This window comes from Pelophylax lessonae, assembly GCF_965119305.1.
Source record: "Pelophylax lessonae genome assembly, chromosome: 2".
Lineage (NCBI taxonomy): Eukaryota > Metazoa > Chordata > Amphibia > Anura > Ranidae > Pelophylax > Pelophylax lessonae.
In genome coordinates this window covers 16,877,896-16,892,276 of record NC_138769.1, presented here as the reverse complement: position 1 = coordinate 16,892,276, position 14,381 = coordinate 16,877,896, and the positions used below count along the sequence as shown (strand labels likewise).

The 14,381-nt window shown below is 44.0% G+C and overlaps 1 protein-coding gene across 1 annotated transcript in view; it reads left to right on the top strand.

The window, feature by feature from the left end:
• Positions 1-14,381, top strand: part of LOC309545961 (kinetochore protein NDC80 homolog) — a 52,236-nt gene that overhangs the window by 21,130 nt on the left and 16,725 nt on the right. The window contains exons 5-10 of the mRNA XM_082245417.1: positions 720-822; positions 2,835-2,921; positions 3,839-3,932; positions 5,600-5,706; positions 10,857-11,001; positions 12,799-13,004. Coding sequence (XP_082101543.1) covers positions 720-822; positions 2,835-2,921; positions 3,839-3,932; positions 5,600-5,706; positions 10,857-11,001; positions 12,799-13,004 — 742 coding nt within the window. The remainder of the gene's footprint in view (positions 1-719; positions 823-2,834; positions 2,922-3,838; positions 3,933-5,599; positions 5,707-10,856; positions 11,002-12,798; positions 13,005-14,381) is intronic.

Here is a 14,381-nt window from a genome sequence, read left to right as displayed (position 1 = left end):
CTCGGGGGTGAAAATTTAATAAAAATACCCCCAGGACAGTCAGGGCTAGTACATTCCACAATGGATAGCCTCTGAACTGTCCCGGGTCGCACTTACCTTTTAGAAGAAATACTTACCTTGAAAATGTATTCTCCAGAGCTGCCATCTCAGGTGTGGGCAGCTGAAGCCAGCGCGTCCTCTTCTGCTGCCTCTTTTGTGACGTCGGGGGTCCCAGAATGGCCTGCACCGGCCTCGCTCGTCACTTCCGGTGCAGGCGCGGCATCCCTGCACAGCTTCTGGGCATGCCCAGAAGCTGTTCAGCAGGGAATGCCAAGCCTGCACCGGAAGTTATGAGCGGGGCCGGTGCAGGCGCATTGACTTCTGGGAGCGATGACGTTCAGCTGTGAGTGAGTCATCAGTCATGAGTCATCGCAAGCCGGAAAAGACGGCGCGGGCCGCGGCCACAGAAGGAGGAAATGGAAGGAAGGTGAGTATATTTTCTTCAATATCAAGGTAAGTGACCAAAAAAAAAAAAATCGGGAGTATCGATTTTGAGGCCGGAACTCCGCTTCAATACAGAATTAGCCTTTTATTACTGCTGGGAATGTGTAAGTTACTTCTGAGATTGTCGAAATACTGTCTGTGCTGGTCTAGCTCCTCCACCCCTCACCTTCCTATAAATGTAGCAGCTAGTCTGGATTTTTATGACATTCTTTTTGTTTTCTCTTTCTCTTGCTTAGGTACCCCTTTCCTCTGTCAAAAAGCTCCATGTACACAGTCGGAGCCCCCCACACTTGGCCACAGATTGTGGCGGCTCTAGTCTGGCTAATAGACTGCGTTAAGGTAATGACATTTCAATCTGGATACTGAATTTCTCACCCTCCCTAGAATCCCTTTAAAAGGTTCTGAACGCCCAGGGAGAGCAAGGGGTTGGAGATCATGTGACCACTGTGATTGGCTGTCAAAGTGGTCACATGATTGGGAGCCAATCACGCCAGTTACTGATCGTTAGCAGGTACCGAGAGTTGTCTTTAACAGCTCAGTCTCTGTGCTGGGAGCACGCAGTGAGTGCGCTCTCAGCACAAAAACCTAGGCTGCCCAGTGACGCCTATGTGAAGGTGTTACAGCACACCCTTTTGTCACCGCACATACAGGTGCATCTCATAAAATTTGAATAACATCAAAAAGTTAATTTATTTCAGTAATTCAATTAAAAAAGTAAAACTCATATTTTATATAGATGCGTTACACACAGAGTGATATATTTCAAGCGTTTTTCTTTCAATTTTGATGATTATGGCTTACAGCTAGTGACACCCCAAAATTCAGTATCTCAGAAAATTTTGAATATTATATGACAATCAAAAAAAAAAAAAAAAAGGATTTTTAATATAGAAATTTAGGCTTAGTGAGAAGCCTGTCCATGTACAGTACAGTATGCACTCAATACTTGGTCGGGGCTCCTTTTGCATGAATTACTGCAACAATGTGGCTTGGCATGGAGGCGATCAGCCTGTGGCACTGCTGAGGTGTTATGGAAGCCCAGGTTGCTTTGATAGCGGCCTTCAGCTCATCTGCATTGTTGGGTCTGATGTCTCTCATCTTCCTCTTGACAATACCCCACAGATTCTCTATGGGGTTTAGGTCAGGCGAGTTTGTTGGCCAATCTAGCACAGTGATATCATGATCATGTGACCAGGTATTGGTAGGTTTGGCAGTGTGGGCGGTGCCAAGTCCTGCTGGAAAATGAAATCAGCATCTCCATAAAGCTGGTCAGAAGAGGGAAGCATAAAGTGCTCTAGAATTTCCTGCTTGAGGGTGGCGCTGACTTTGGACTTGATAAAACCCAGCGGACCAACACCAGCAGATGACATGGCTCCCTAAATCATCACTGACTGTGGAAAATGTTGGATATCAAGGTACCAGAGTCTGGGGGAAGAGTGGAGAGGCACAGAATCCAAGTTGCATGAGGTCCATTGTAAGGTTTTCACAGTCAGTGAAAAATTATTAAGTGGTATACACTCACGTGATCGCGCCTAGGAAAATACTTATGATCAGTAAAAATGAATAAATAAATCAGTATGAGCTGCTAGTCCAAACAACTATAAGTTGAGTGAAGTGCAAGAAAAGTGGAGACTGCGCTCAAATATTAGTGCATAGTGCTAATTACCTAATATATGCAATAAAAACCATATAGTGAAAATTATAAAAACATTCTTATCATTTAAGAATCGAATAAATATATAAATCGATATAAATATAGATGAGTCACACCAATAGTGCTCAAATAATATAGTGTAGGATAAAGTGACTGTGCATTTAAGTGAATATTAAACTCCTAAACATATCCAAGTGCATAAACATATAGTCTATATATGCATATCAAATGTAACAGTCTTTAATGGTTTCCGAAAAAAAAGTGCTTTTGTGCTCGGTGATGGTCAAAGTGGTAAAATGACCGTAAACATCCAGGTGCACACTTAAGTGGGGAATCCTTCACCCTAATTTCAGCCCACTTACCAGACGACCCCTTGGGGTCTAGTGTAGGTAAATGGTCCCCTTTTTATGACTCCCGAATGTCCCTCAAGATGCCAAGATGGGATCTGTTTCCTCTCACTGAGGTGGGGGTGTCATCTGGGGGTCTGCTGTATTACGTCTGTGTACTTTGTTACTGCAAACACTGTTTACAGAGTCAATCCGAGTGGCTCTGTACCTTAGGATCTCTGAGATTAGTTATAGAGATACACAGATCACATGATGTAAATGGTGTGCTGCGATAAGTATGTCAAGACTCTTCTTTTGCAAGTCTGCTGAAATTTTAAATGTGTGTGTTTTTTTTAAATTCTATTTATCAGCTGATGTGGGAAATACAGCAAGAAAATCATATGTTCGAGGAGCCTCAGTTGGGTGCACAGAGTGAGAATGGGATTGACTTCAACCAGGTACGGTCACTTATGTACCTTTTATCCCATATCTATGGTCATACAAGGGTCCTGTGCCTTGCATATCTATGGTCCTAGAGCAGTCATGTGTCCTTCTGTCTCTCATAGCTCTGGTCATAGATGGGTCATGCGTCCTTCTGTCCCTGATATCTCTGGTCATAGATGGGTCATGCGTCCTTCTGTTCCTGATATCTCTGGTCATAGATGGGTCATGTGTCCTTCTGTCCCTGATATCTCTGGTCATAGATGGGTCATGTGTCCTTCTGTCTCTGATATCACTGGTCATAGATGGGTCATGCGTCCTTCTGTCTCTCATAGTTCTGGTCATAGATGGGTCATGTGTCCTTCTGTCCCTGATATCTTTGGTCAGAGAGGGGTCACTCCACCGGTCCAATTTTTCCTTCATGTATCTTCAGCGGTGTATGCTTCAACTTCTCCAGATTAACTTTGCTGTAGGAGACCCTGTCACCAACTTAGAATGTTTTTTTTTTTGTATTGGCTCACAATGTACTTTTTGAGCTTGCTGGAAAATGCGATCATTCCAGCATAGGAATAGTACACCCCCTCCTTGCATGTTCTAGCACTCTCCTCTTCTGGGGTAGGTATGGCCCAGCTCCTCCAGTCCTCACCTCCCTATATAACATTTTATGTAACTTCTGGGGGAGGTGCAAAGAAAAACACTATGGAGAGTCACTTGAGTGATCGCTAAGGCTGCTGACATCACATCCAAGATGGCGGCACCCTGCAGCAGTTTCCGTGCTCTTGGATGTCTACACAAGGGTTGATTATACAGGTACAAACCTGCCTAAAATACGTTAAATGCACATATCCTCTTATTGGAATTTTCTTTGTTGAAATAAAGGGTGCTAACCTATCCCTTGTCAGGCCTGTAATCTTCTTCTTTTGTGTGGATGTAGGTGTTCCTGGACTACACTGTGAAGTGCTACGACCAGTTTATGGAGGGTAGGGACACATATGAAGAAGCGGACATGGAGGTGTGCACCAAACTCAGTAAGTGTTGTTCCCGAGCCTTTCTTCTAATCTCAGTCTGTCCACTAGCTGATGTCCCTAAGGCCCCATTTACACCCCAGTGTATCGTAGCTGGAGTTCCAAAACGCTCAGGAAGAAAAAATCCTGAACAATGACCTGCAAACCATGTGGTGAGTGTCTCCCCTCCCAGCAATGTAGCAGTGCGTGGTGAGTGTCTTCCCTCCCATCAATGTAGCAGTGCGTGGTGAGTGTCTCTCCTCCCAGCAATGTAGTAGTGCTTGGTGAGTGTCTCTCCTCCCAGCAATGTAGTAGTGCTTGGTGAGTGTCTTCCCTCCCAGCAATGTAGCAGTGCTTGGTGAGTGTCTCCCCTTCCAGCAATATAGCAGTGCTTGGTGAGTGTCTCTCCTCCCAGCAATGTAGCACTGCTTAGTGAGTGTCTCTCCTCCCAGCAATATAGCAGTGCTTGGTGAGTGTCTCCCCTCCCAGCAATGTAGCAGTGCTTGGGTGAGTGTCTCCCCTCCCAGCAATATAGCAGTGCTTGGTGAGTGTCTCCCCTCCCAGCAATGTAGCAGTGCTTGGTGAGTGTCTCCCCTCCCAGCAATGTAGCAGTGCTTAGTGAGTGTTTCCCCTCCCAGCAATGTAGCAGTGCTTGGGTGAGTGTCTCCCCTCCCAGCAATGTAGCAGTGCTTGGGTGAGTGTCTCCCCTCCCAGCAATGTAGCAGTGCTTGGGTGAGTGTCTCCCCTCCCAGCAATGTAGCAATGCTTGGTGAGTGTCTCCCCTCCCAGCAATGTAGCAGTGCTTGGCGAGTGTCTCTCCTCCCAGCAATGTAGCAGTGCTTGGTGAGTGTCTTCCCCCTCCCAGCAATGTAGCAGCGTTTAGCTCATTGTACAATAATAGCCCCCTCAGGCCATACATTTCTCTGCCCTGTGCACTCCCTCATTTCCATTTACTTCCCCACCCCCCACTACATGATGTTAGATTTTTACTCCAGGAGTATAATGTGAGCTTGGAAATTGTAGAGAAATTTCATGGAAATTTGACGTCAAAATGAACACTGAATAAACACGCATTTTTGAACAGTTTTCTGCTCAAATACAATAATTTAAATAATACATTTAATAAATAATCGTAAATCAATAAATTAAATTAACACCTAAACCCCCTACCCCAAAAATAAGCAAAATGTAACCCCTAACAAATAGTAAAATAAATGAACCCTAAAGGGGTTGTAAGGGCAGAAGGTTTCTTTTTATCTTAATGCATTCTATGCATTAAGATAAAAAAAAAACCTTCTGTGTGCAGCAGCCCCCCTAATACTTTCCTGAGCCCCATCTCTATCCAGCGATGTTGCAGGTGTTTCTGCGCTGCCCGGGACTCCCCGCCTCATTGGCTGAGACAGCAGCGTGGCGTGATTGGCTCCCGCTGCTGTCAATCAGTCAGTCAATCAAGAAAGAGAGAGGGCGGGGCCGGGTCACTGCTGAATAACATAGCAACAAATGATGAAGCAGATATTATTCTCTATTGATGAATAAAAATAAAAAAAAGCCAACTCTCAAACGCTTTAAAAACTAGCAACAAAACACTCAAATTAGTCAAAAAACATTTCACTCGGGTATGAATGCCGCCTCAATATTGGATTTTTAAACTGTGCTTATGGCCTTCTAACTGGCGGCTGTATCTTCTGCAGAGGAGCTGTATGCTGTGGACGAGTCTCACCTGGAGTCGCTGCAGACGGAGGCTCTGAGGTTGACAGAAGAAATTGAGAAGCTGGAGAAAGAAAAGGAGCGAGAACCGGTAAGTGCCGGTCTTCAGGGTCCAATTCCATATCTTTGGATAGACAGATTGAGGGCCAGCTATGACCTGGCTTGGCAGTAGAGTCCTTGTATTTTGCAGTAGCCTTTTGTTTCTCCACCCCTCTATCCACAAGATCGAGGTGTCACTCCTGCACAGCAGGCTTCTCCAGGTTTTTCTACCTTCATTACAGAGACCCTGTCAGCAATCTTAAAAAAAATTGCAGGTTAAAGCACAGATTTTTTTTTTTTACCCCAAAATTGTTTTTTCATCACTTGCTATGTGCCTTTGGAAATTGCCAGCCCTCTTACACCTTGCGTGTCATATCCCTCTCCTCTTCTGGGCGTGTCTAACTGCTGTCAGTGCAGGGCTAGCTCCTCTTCCCCTCCACTCACCTCCTAAAATCAACTTTTATGTAGCTTCCAGGGGAAGTGAGAGAGAGAGTATGCGTGTTTTCTTTTTTTAGTTTTTGTTTTCCATGAAGTTGAACTGACTACATTGGAAATGGAACTTTGCATTACAGGCGGTCAACGGGTTACAAACAAGATGGGGTATGTAGGTTTGTTCTTAAAGCGGAGTTCAACCCAAAAGTGAAACTCCTGCTCATTTGCTTCCTCCCCCCCCCCCCTCCGGTGCCACAGGGGGGAGGGGGGGAATGGGTACCTGTTTTTGACAGGTATCCTTCCCCACTTCTGGGAGTCGGCAGCGCTGTCCCCCTCCTCCTTCCCCCGCCACCAAGCCAATGCAAATGCGCAGCGTGCTTTGCGCATGCGCAAGAGGGACCCGGCAGTGAAGCCGCAAGGCTTCACTGCTGGATTTCCCCACCGGCAATGGCGGCGGCAGCACCCGACAGCCGATGGAAACACCGGCTGCAGTGCCAACATCACAGACTCCAGGAGAGGTAAGTGTTGTAATATTAAAAGTCAGCTGCTACAGTATGTGTACAGTGTGTGTACAGTGTGTGTAGCTGCTGACTTTTAATTTTTGGACGGGGAGGCTGGAACACCGCTTTAAGTCCAATTTGTTTGTAAGTCGGAACAGGTACGTTTTTTAAGTGTAGCTCCAGCTAAAATAATAATCTTTACGTTTTTTGGATAGCATAGAGAAGGGTTAACACTCCTGTAACATTTATTTTGCTGTCTGTACCCCTGGTCAGAAGATTTCACCTCACTTTATGTTCCTATGACAACTGGATTTTGAAAATTTTGGGTTGTTGTGGAAACAAGGATTGGTGATAAAGCTTCAGCGGAGACACCTTTTCCCCATGAGAACTCTTACAGGAGTGGATTTTCCTCCCTAGGGGGAGATTTCTCCTTCCTTCCTGTTGTATCCCTCCATTTGTAAGTAGGAGTCTTTTGTAAGTCAGATGTTTGTAGCCCAGGGACCGCCTGTACAGACACTGTGCTTATGCAGAATGTGTATTTTTTAATCTCGCCAGAGTGGGCATCCTTATATAGGACAGTAGTTGTAAGTGGCACTCTAGGCAAGTCTCACCTTGACAATGGTGGTTTTAAAAGAGAAGCATGGCTTTGTTTTTTTGAGAATTATACTTACCTATGTGGATGCAGTATCAGTCCGATGCTGCATCTGTCCCCTGGCGCCTCTGCACTGAGGACCGAGCGATCGAACACCACCGATCACTCAGTTCTGACATCTCCCCGAGCAGAGCGCTGCTGACTGTCAGTCACCACTCTCTGCTCCCTCCTCGCTCATTGGAGTGCTGGGCTGTGGAGGGGCAGGGTGCAGCCGGCTCAGGCTCTCAGCGGCTTTCTGAGAGCCTGAGCCGGGTGTTGGTCCAGGCACCTGGCGGATCCCAACTTCCATTGTGGTGATGACGCGGTGCCTGGACTGACATCTGTGACTTCAGCAGAGAGTGAAGTAAAAAGAAAGAAGAAGTTGCAAAAATGGCTCCAACAAGGCTTTGGTGTATATAAAATTCCGTACTTTATTGAGGCAAAAAATTAAACATATGAAAACCATCAAACATCAAAAATACATGATAGAAGGTGTGCTCATTGACATAAGGATAAAATCATGTAAAGGGGTCCTGTCTCATAAAACCACTGCATACGCCTTACTGAAACCCCACCCACCACCCCATCTAAACACTGTGTGAGGTTAATGAATGAAAATCTGCCACTAGAAATGTAGAGAGACCTTCTGTCCTGAAGAAGCGTGCTGCGAAACGCGTCGACGTCACACGCTGCTACGCCACTGACTCCTCCCGCCACCCACCCTGATCTTCACGCAGAAGTTACGGACCGCTCCAACGTCCGTCGGCTGCTTGGCGCCAAACCCACGCTGACTAGCAGGAAGCTCCCACACCCTCTGGCGGACGCCTCGGCATACCTCCATTCTCAGGAAGCGACATTTGGCACCACGGCAGGACCGATGTCTGATGGTTCCTGACTACCCGGATTACCGGTGCATGGAACACAAATCAACAAGACTTTTACGGTCAGTAGTCGGCTATTCAGCCTAAGAAAACGCCTGTTTGTCTGCTGCTATACTGTCTGCTATATTGCTCCTAGCTGCTGGCTGCATCTGTCCTAAGTCCAGACACTTGCTTACTGAACTAACCTGTGATCAAATATCTCCTACTCCGGACCGTTATATCCACCGCCATAGGTGATGACTGGCTCCTTGGTTACACTGACCGGATAAGGACCTGGACTTGGAGAAGCTTATAAGATATTGGGTTGGTGAAATTCTCGCGCTGTCACTTTATATGAATCCTAAATTCCTTTAAAGCTGCAGGTACTGTTATTGGTAACCTACACAATTCAGAAATGTATAACAGGGGGGAGTACCGCGCTTAAAAGGTGCTTAGTGCATGTTAATCATACATTTAATAATTTACTTTCAGTGCTTTCAAATGTTTAAAATAAAATATAAATATTCTCCAGTGTATAAAATTATATAAATATTCTTCAGTGCATAAAATTTAAAAAAAATTTCTCATTAATAAATAAAATATTTCTTACAAGTGATGTAAATATGTGCTATAAACAATCCTTAAATATATCAAAATTTGTAAAAATGAAACATAAAAATCAAATGCCAGTGATAAATTATGTGCTTATAAGTTTCCAATAATTAAATAGTTCAAAAGTGAAAAAGTGCCAAAGTGTCCTTGTATATATAAATAAAATGGTGTATATTCAAACGCCTTTTCTTTCCCAAAATTCATGCAGGTGCTCTTCCATGCAGTGGCCACTAGGTGTCCTAAGCGCTCACCTCAATTGGCTTTATAACCAGCTTTGTATGGTATCATATGTAATCCTCCTTTTCTATAGTTGATGGGTCCGGTCACTAATTCTCACACTTATCCCTTTTAACGCGATATTCCAGGGGGTGTGTGTGGAGCCTTTGAATCTCCAAAATAAATGGGGCCACAATAGTGAGGTACCGTTTGGTAATTTTATTAAAAGAGATAAAAATAACAGACTCACATTTTCCTTCGTCTTTGCCAATGCATAACAATTGTAATGTCGCTACGTCACTTCCGGTTTGGCGTCCTACGCGTTACGCTGCGTGCCCACACAGCTTCTTCCAGGGATCACTATTGTGGCCCCATTTATTTTGGAGATTCAAAGGCTCCACACACACCCCCTGGAATATCGCGTTAAAAGGGATAAGTGTGAGAATTAGTGACCGGACCCATCAACTATAGAAAAGGAGGATTACATATGATACCATACAAAGCTGGTTATAAAGCCAATTGAGGTGAGCGCTTAGGACACCTAGTGGCCACTGCATGGAAGAGCACCTGCATGAATTTTGGGAAAGAAAAGGCGTTTGAATATACACCATTTTATTTATATATACAAGGACACTTTGGCACTTTTTCACTTTTGAACTATTTAATTATTGGAAACTTATAAGCACATAATTTATCACTGGCATTTGATTTTTATGTTTCATTTTTACAAATTTTGATATATTTAAGGATTGTTTATAGCACATATTTACATCACTTGTAAGAAATATTTTATTTATTAATGAGAAATTTTTTTTAAATTTTATGCACTGAAGAATATTTATATAATTTTATACACTGGAGAATATTTATATTTTATTTTAAACATTTGAAAGCACTGAAAGTAAATTATTAAATGTATGATTAACATGCACTAAGCACCTTTTAAGCGCGGTACTCCCCCCTGTTATACATTGGAGAAGCTTATATTGCCAGCTTATATGCATCTATACTGCTGCTTACTGCTTCATGCTTTTTTGCTTTGCTACAATCAGTTGCTGCTGCTGTGCTTTTGCCGTGTTCTTGCCATTATTGCCCCTACAGGATTATATCCAAGTGGAGGAGCCATTAAATGGAATTTTACGTCCATATGCCAGAGTTAACAGTGGTCGAGCCATAAGCTGCAACATTTCTCTACCGTGGGAGTGAACATTGCTCATAGAGTATCTACAAGTGTGGGCTCCTTTTTGCTCCAAAGCCTAGAAAACCTTCATTCAGTCTGGCCACTAGATCCACATTGCCCACTGTTGGGAGTTCATCTCATACTGGGAGACCTCTGGAGTTTACATCCCATCTGGTCTCTCTACATTTCTAGTGGCAGATTTTCATTCATTAACCTCACACAGTGTTTAGATGGGGTGGTGGGTGGGGTTTCAGTAAGGCGTATGCAGTGTTTTTATGAGACAGGACCACTTTACATGATTTTATCCTTATGTCAATGAGCACACCTTCTATCATGTATTTTTGATGTTTGATGGTTTTCATGTTTAATTTTTTGCCTCAATAAAGTACGGAATTTTATATACACCACACCCTTGTTGGAGCCATTTTTGCAACTTCTTCTTTCTTTTTACTTGATCCTTGTTCCAGTTGCTTGGCTCACAGGTTATATATCGTTGGGTAATAGGTGTTGCACTCCAATTGTCTATGTCACATCCTCACACCCCGATCTAGGGGTGTTGAGTTGATTTCCTGGTGTTCCCCATATTTCCCCCCTCCCTTTGGTAATGCTCTTCAGCAGAGAGTGGACTTCAGACCTCTCTCTGCTGAAAACGGGTCACAAGAGTGCAGAATGAACTTCCCTCCTGTGACCCATAGGAGAAGTAAAGCCAAACAAGCTTTGGCTGTAGATCTCCTTTAACAGTATTGATTGGATTTATTTTGCTGTTTTCAGGACCGTTTGGCCTCCATGAGGAAACTGAAGGCCTCCCTGCAGACTGACATTCAGAAATATCAGAATTACCTGACCGAGATGGAGTCTCATTCAGCTATGATGGACCAGCGTGTCAGCAGCGTCAGCGAGGAGCTGGAGGCCGTGGGTGAGTGCATGTGTATAATTCTGCCTGAGAAACAAAGAACATCCAATCCGGTTTCTCAAAACTGAAGAAGCTGATTGGTTGCTGGGGTTCTTTCTCTTTAGCAACTTATTGCACTTTTTGATTACTGATTGCACTTACTGAATCTGCATCTTGCTGTTGGAAAGTTTAGCTGAAAGCAGTTTGTCATGTGACATCCACATTTTACACATGCCATGCTGGTATGTTGGTATATTATAGTTTATATTTTGTAGTTTGCCTTTATTAGAGGCATTTATTTGCATCTCCCTGCATATTGTACATTCACATCAGTCCCTGACCCCAAGGAGCTTACATTCTAAGGTCTCTACCTCACATACATACAGGCACAAGAAAATCTAAAGCAGACAGCTCGTTCTGAGGGCTTAAATGTCTTCCAGAATCCTCTCCCCCAATTTCTTCAGGCTTAAGTATTATTAGTTAGGAGGACTCAGAAATGGTCACAAGGATTGTATACAGGGCGAACGTTAAAGCTGGATTCCAGGATTTCAGCTCCTTTGTAAAAAAGTGAAGGCACACTGAGTTCATGACCTCTCCTGCGCTTATCTCTGTTATTTACATCTGACCGTTTTATTGCACTCCCGGAAGACGGCTATCTCTGTATTTCTGGGGAACCCAGTGCTGATGCTTCAGGTCTAAGCATCTTCAGTATTAGTGCAACTGCAATGCCTGCCCCTTCCCTCTTGCCCAATCACAGAAGCCTTTGTATTATGTGAATGCATTCACAAAATACAAAGGCTTCTTTGAGTGGGCAGCAGAGGGGGGGGTCAGGGCATAGCTGCTCTGTGTACTTCTCTCTCTCCTCTCACAGCCCCGAGTAGCAATGTATGCTCCCGGCAGAGCAGTAAACCTGTCAGATATCCCTAATAGAGATACGTTTAGGAGATGTAATGCACCTCTTTGGACTTAAATAATAACTAAAGGCAAAACTTTTTTTTTTTTTAGTTTTGGATAGAGGGCAGAGGGATCAGAAATTTGTCAGTTTACAGTGTCAGTGTCCCCGTTAAGCAGATTCAGCCTCTCTAATTCAAATTTTGGGTTGTCCCCAGAAAAGTAATAGAGGGGGAATCTTCCAATGGGGACACTAGTGTCGGTGACCTGGGGGTTCCCAACGAATTCCCTTAATTTGCAGGGATTTCCCCTCACTTCCTGTTTGGCTATAGGACAGGAAGTGAAGGGAAAACTTTGCAATGACCGCGGTTATAACCCTCCCTTGCTCTATCCAAAATAGGTGGGGGGGGATTCAGCATCAAAAGTATACCCAGGATTAGTGTATTAGCATATATGAGTCCTCCTAACTGCTTATTATATCTGAGCCTTAAAGAAGGGGGACACATTTGAGCCCCCAAAATGCATTGGCTGTTTTAGTTTTTTTTGTTATGAACTAATGACAATATTGAAAGATTTTGGACCCCTAGACCTTTTCAGTGGTATTCTCCATAGGCTTTGTACAAGTGATCTTCAACTCTGGATCCCCTTTTTAAGGGCTGGCCTGATTTGGTTGAAAGTAGCCTCACTAGAGTAACTGCACCCTGTGTGAATCTGTTTGGTCAGCATTGGCTCGTTTATACTTGCTAATAAAAACCTGACTGTGGTTCTAACCCTTATTCCCTTTACTGGATGAATTTATTTATTTTGCCCTGTGTCCCAGTGAGGGCATTTTCCCTCTCTTTTTGTTCTATCTCATACCCTTCAAATATACAAGAAGTGGCGACAGACCAGGAAAGCAAACTTTTTAGCATGGTCTCCCCTCTTCTCCAGAGCTGGAGTTTGAAGCGATGAAGCAGGAGAACCTGAAACTGAAGAATATCCTAGACCACCAGAAATACTCTGTAGCCGACATTGAGAGGATCAAATACGAGGAGAATGAGCTGAAGGAGACCCAGGCCAAACTAAGCAAAGAGCTGGATGATGCTAAGCAGCTTCTATGGAGCGAAGAGCTCAAATACGCCAAGATCAAAGAATCGGTAATGACCTTTATCGTATTTCACTTCAGTACATTGTAGTCAGATCTCAGTTTGAAGCATCCAGACAAAGCTGGAAAGCCCCAGGCCACCCTGAGTGTCCTCCATAATAACATTGTTGGGTTTTATGTAAACCCTAGTTCAGCCTTTCTCAACCTTTTCAACACAGAGGAACCCTTGAAATAGTTTTCAGGTCTTAGGGAACCCCTGCTAAAAATGACTAAATTTACAACTCATGATACATTAGTGTGATGGTCAGTGGGATGAATGCTTCTTACACTTGTGGACACTGGGAAGAATTACCTTCTTCCAGATAGCTTAAAAGATCAATGGTGTCAGTGGGAACTTATCGGAGAGGCAGAAACTGCCCATTGCTCAAGGAACCCCTAACAACCTCTGGAGGAACCCTAGGGTTCCACGAAACCTTGGTTGAGAAACACTGCAGTAGTTGTTGAGCCATTTGATTACGCGCTTAAGTGATTAGAGAGGAGCGCCCAATGTCCAGAAAAATGTTTCACTTGATTTTCATAGTTGTTTGTTCAAGATAAAAGTATACAAATGGAGCCAACGTATTTCGGGGAATTGCCTCCCCCTTCTTCAGGGCTATATTTCTTGGAGATTGAGAAGGTTAAATATATTCGATCAGCAGCTCTGCAGTATGCTGACATTGTGGAGCAGGGACAGGTGTCTCGGCCTAACCATTCTTCAAGAAATACGGTCCTGAAAAGGGGGAGGTGATCCCCCCCCCCCAAAACACGTTGGCTCCACTTGCTGATTTTTATAGTAGTTTATTGAAGATAAAAGTATCCAAGTGGAGCCAGCGTGTTTCGGGCGACTTACCTTCCCTTCTTCAGGGCTGTATTTCTTGGCGAATGGTTAGGCTGAGACAGCTGTCCCTGCTCCACAATGCCAGCATACTGCAGACACGCTGATTGAATATATTTAACCATCTCAGAGCCTAACCATTCTCCAAGAAATACAGCCCTGAAGAAGAGGGAGGCAGTTCCCCCAAAAACACATTGGCTCCACTTGATTTTTATAGTAGTTTATTGAAGATGAAAGTATCCAAGTGGAGCCCTACGTGTTTCGGGCAAATTGCCTTCCCTTCTTCAGGGCTGTATTTCTTGGTGAATGGTTAGGGTGAGACAGCTGTCTCTGCTCCACAATGCCAGCATACTGCAGACACACTGACTGAATATATTTAACCCTCTCAGAGCCTAACCATTCTCCAAGAAATACAGCCCTGAAGAAGGGGGAGGCAGTTCCCCCGAAAACACGTTGGCTCCACTTGATTTTTATAGTAGTTTATTAAAAATAAAAGTATCCAAGTGGAGCCAAAGTGTTTCGGGCGAATTGCCTTCCCTTCTTCAGGGCTGTATT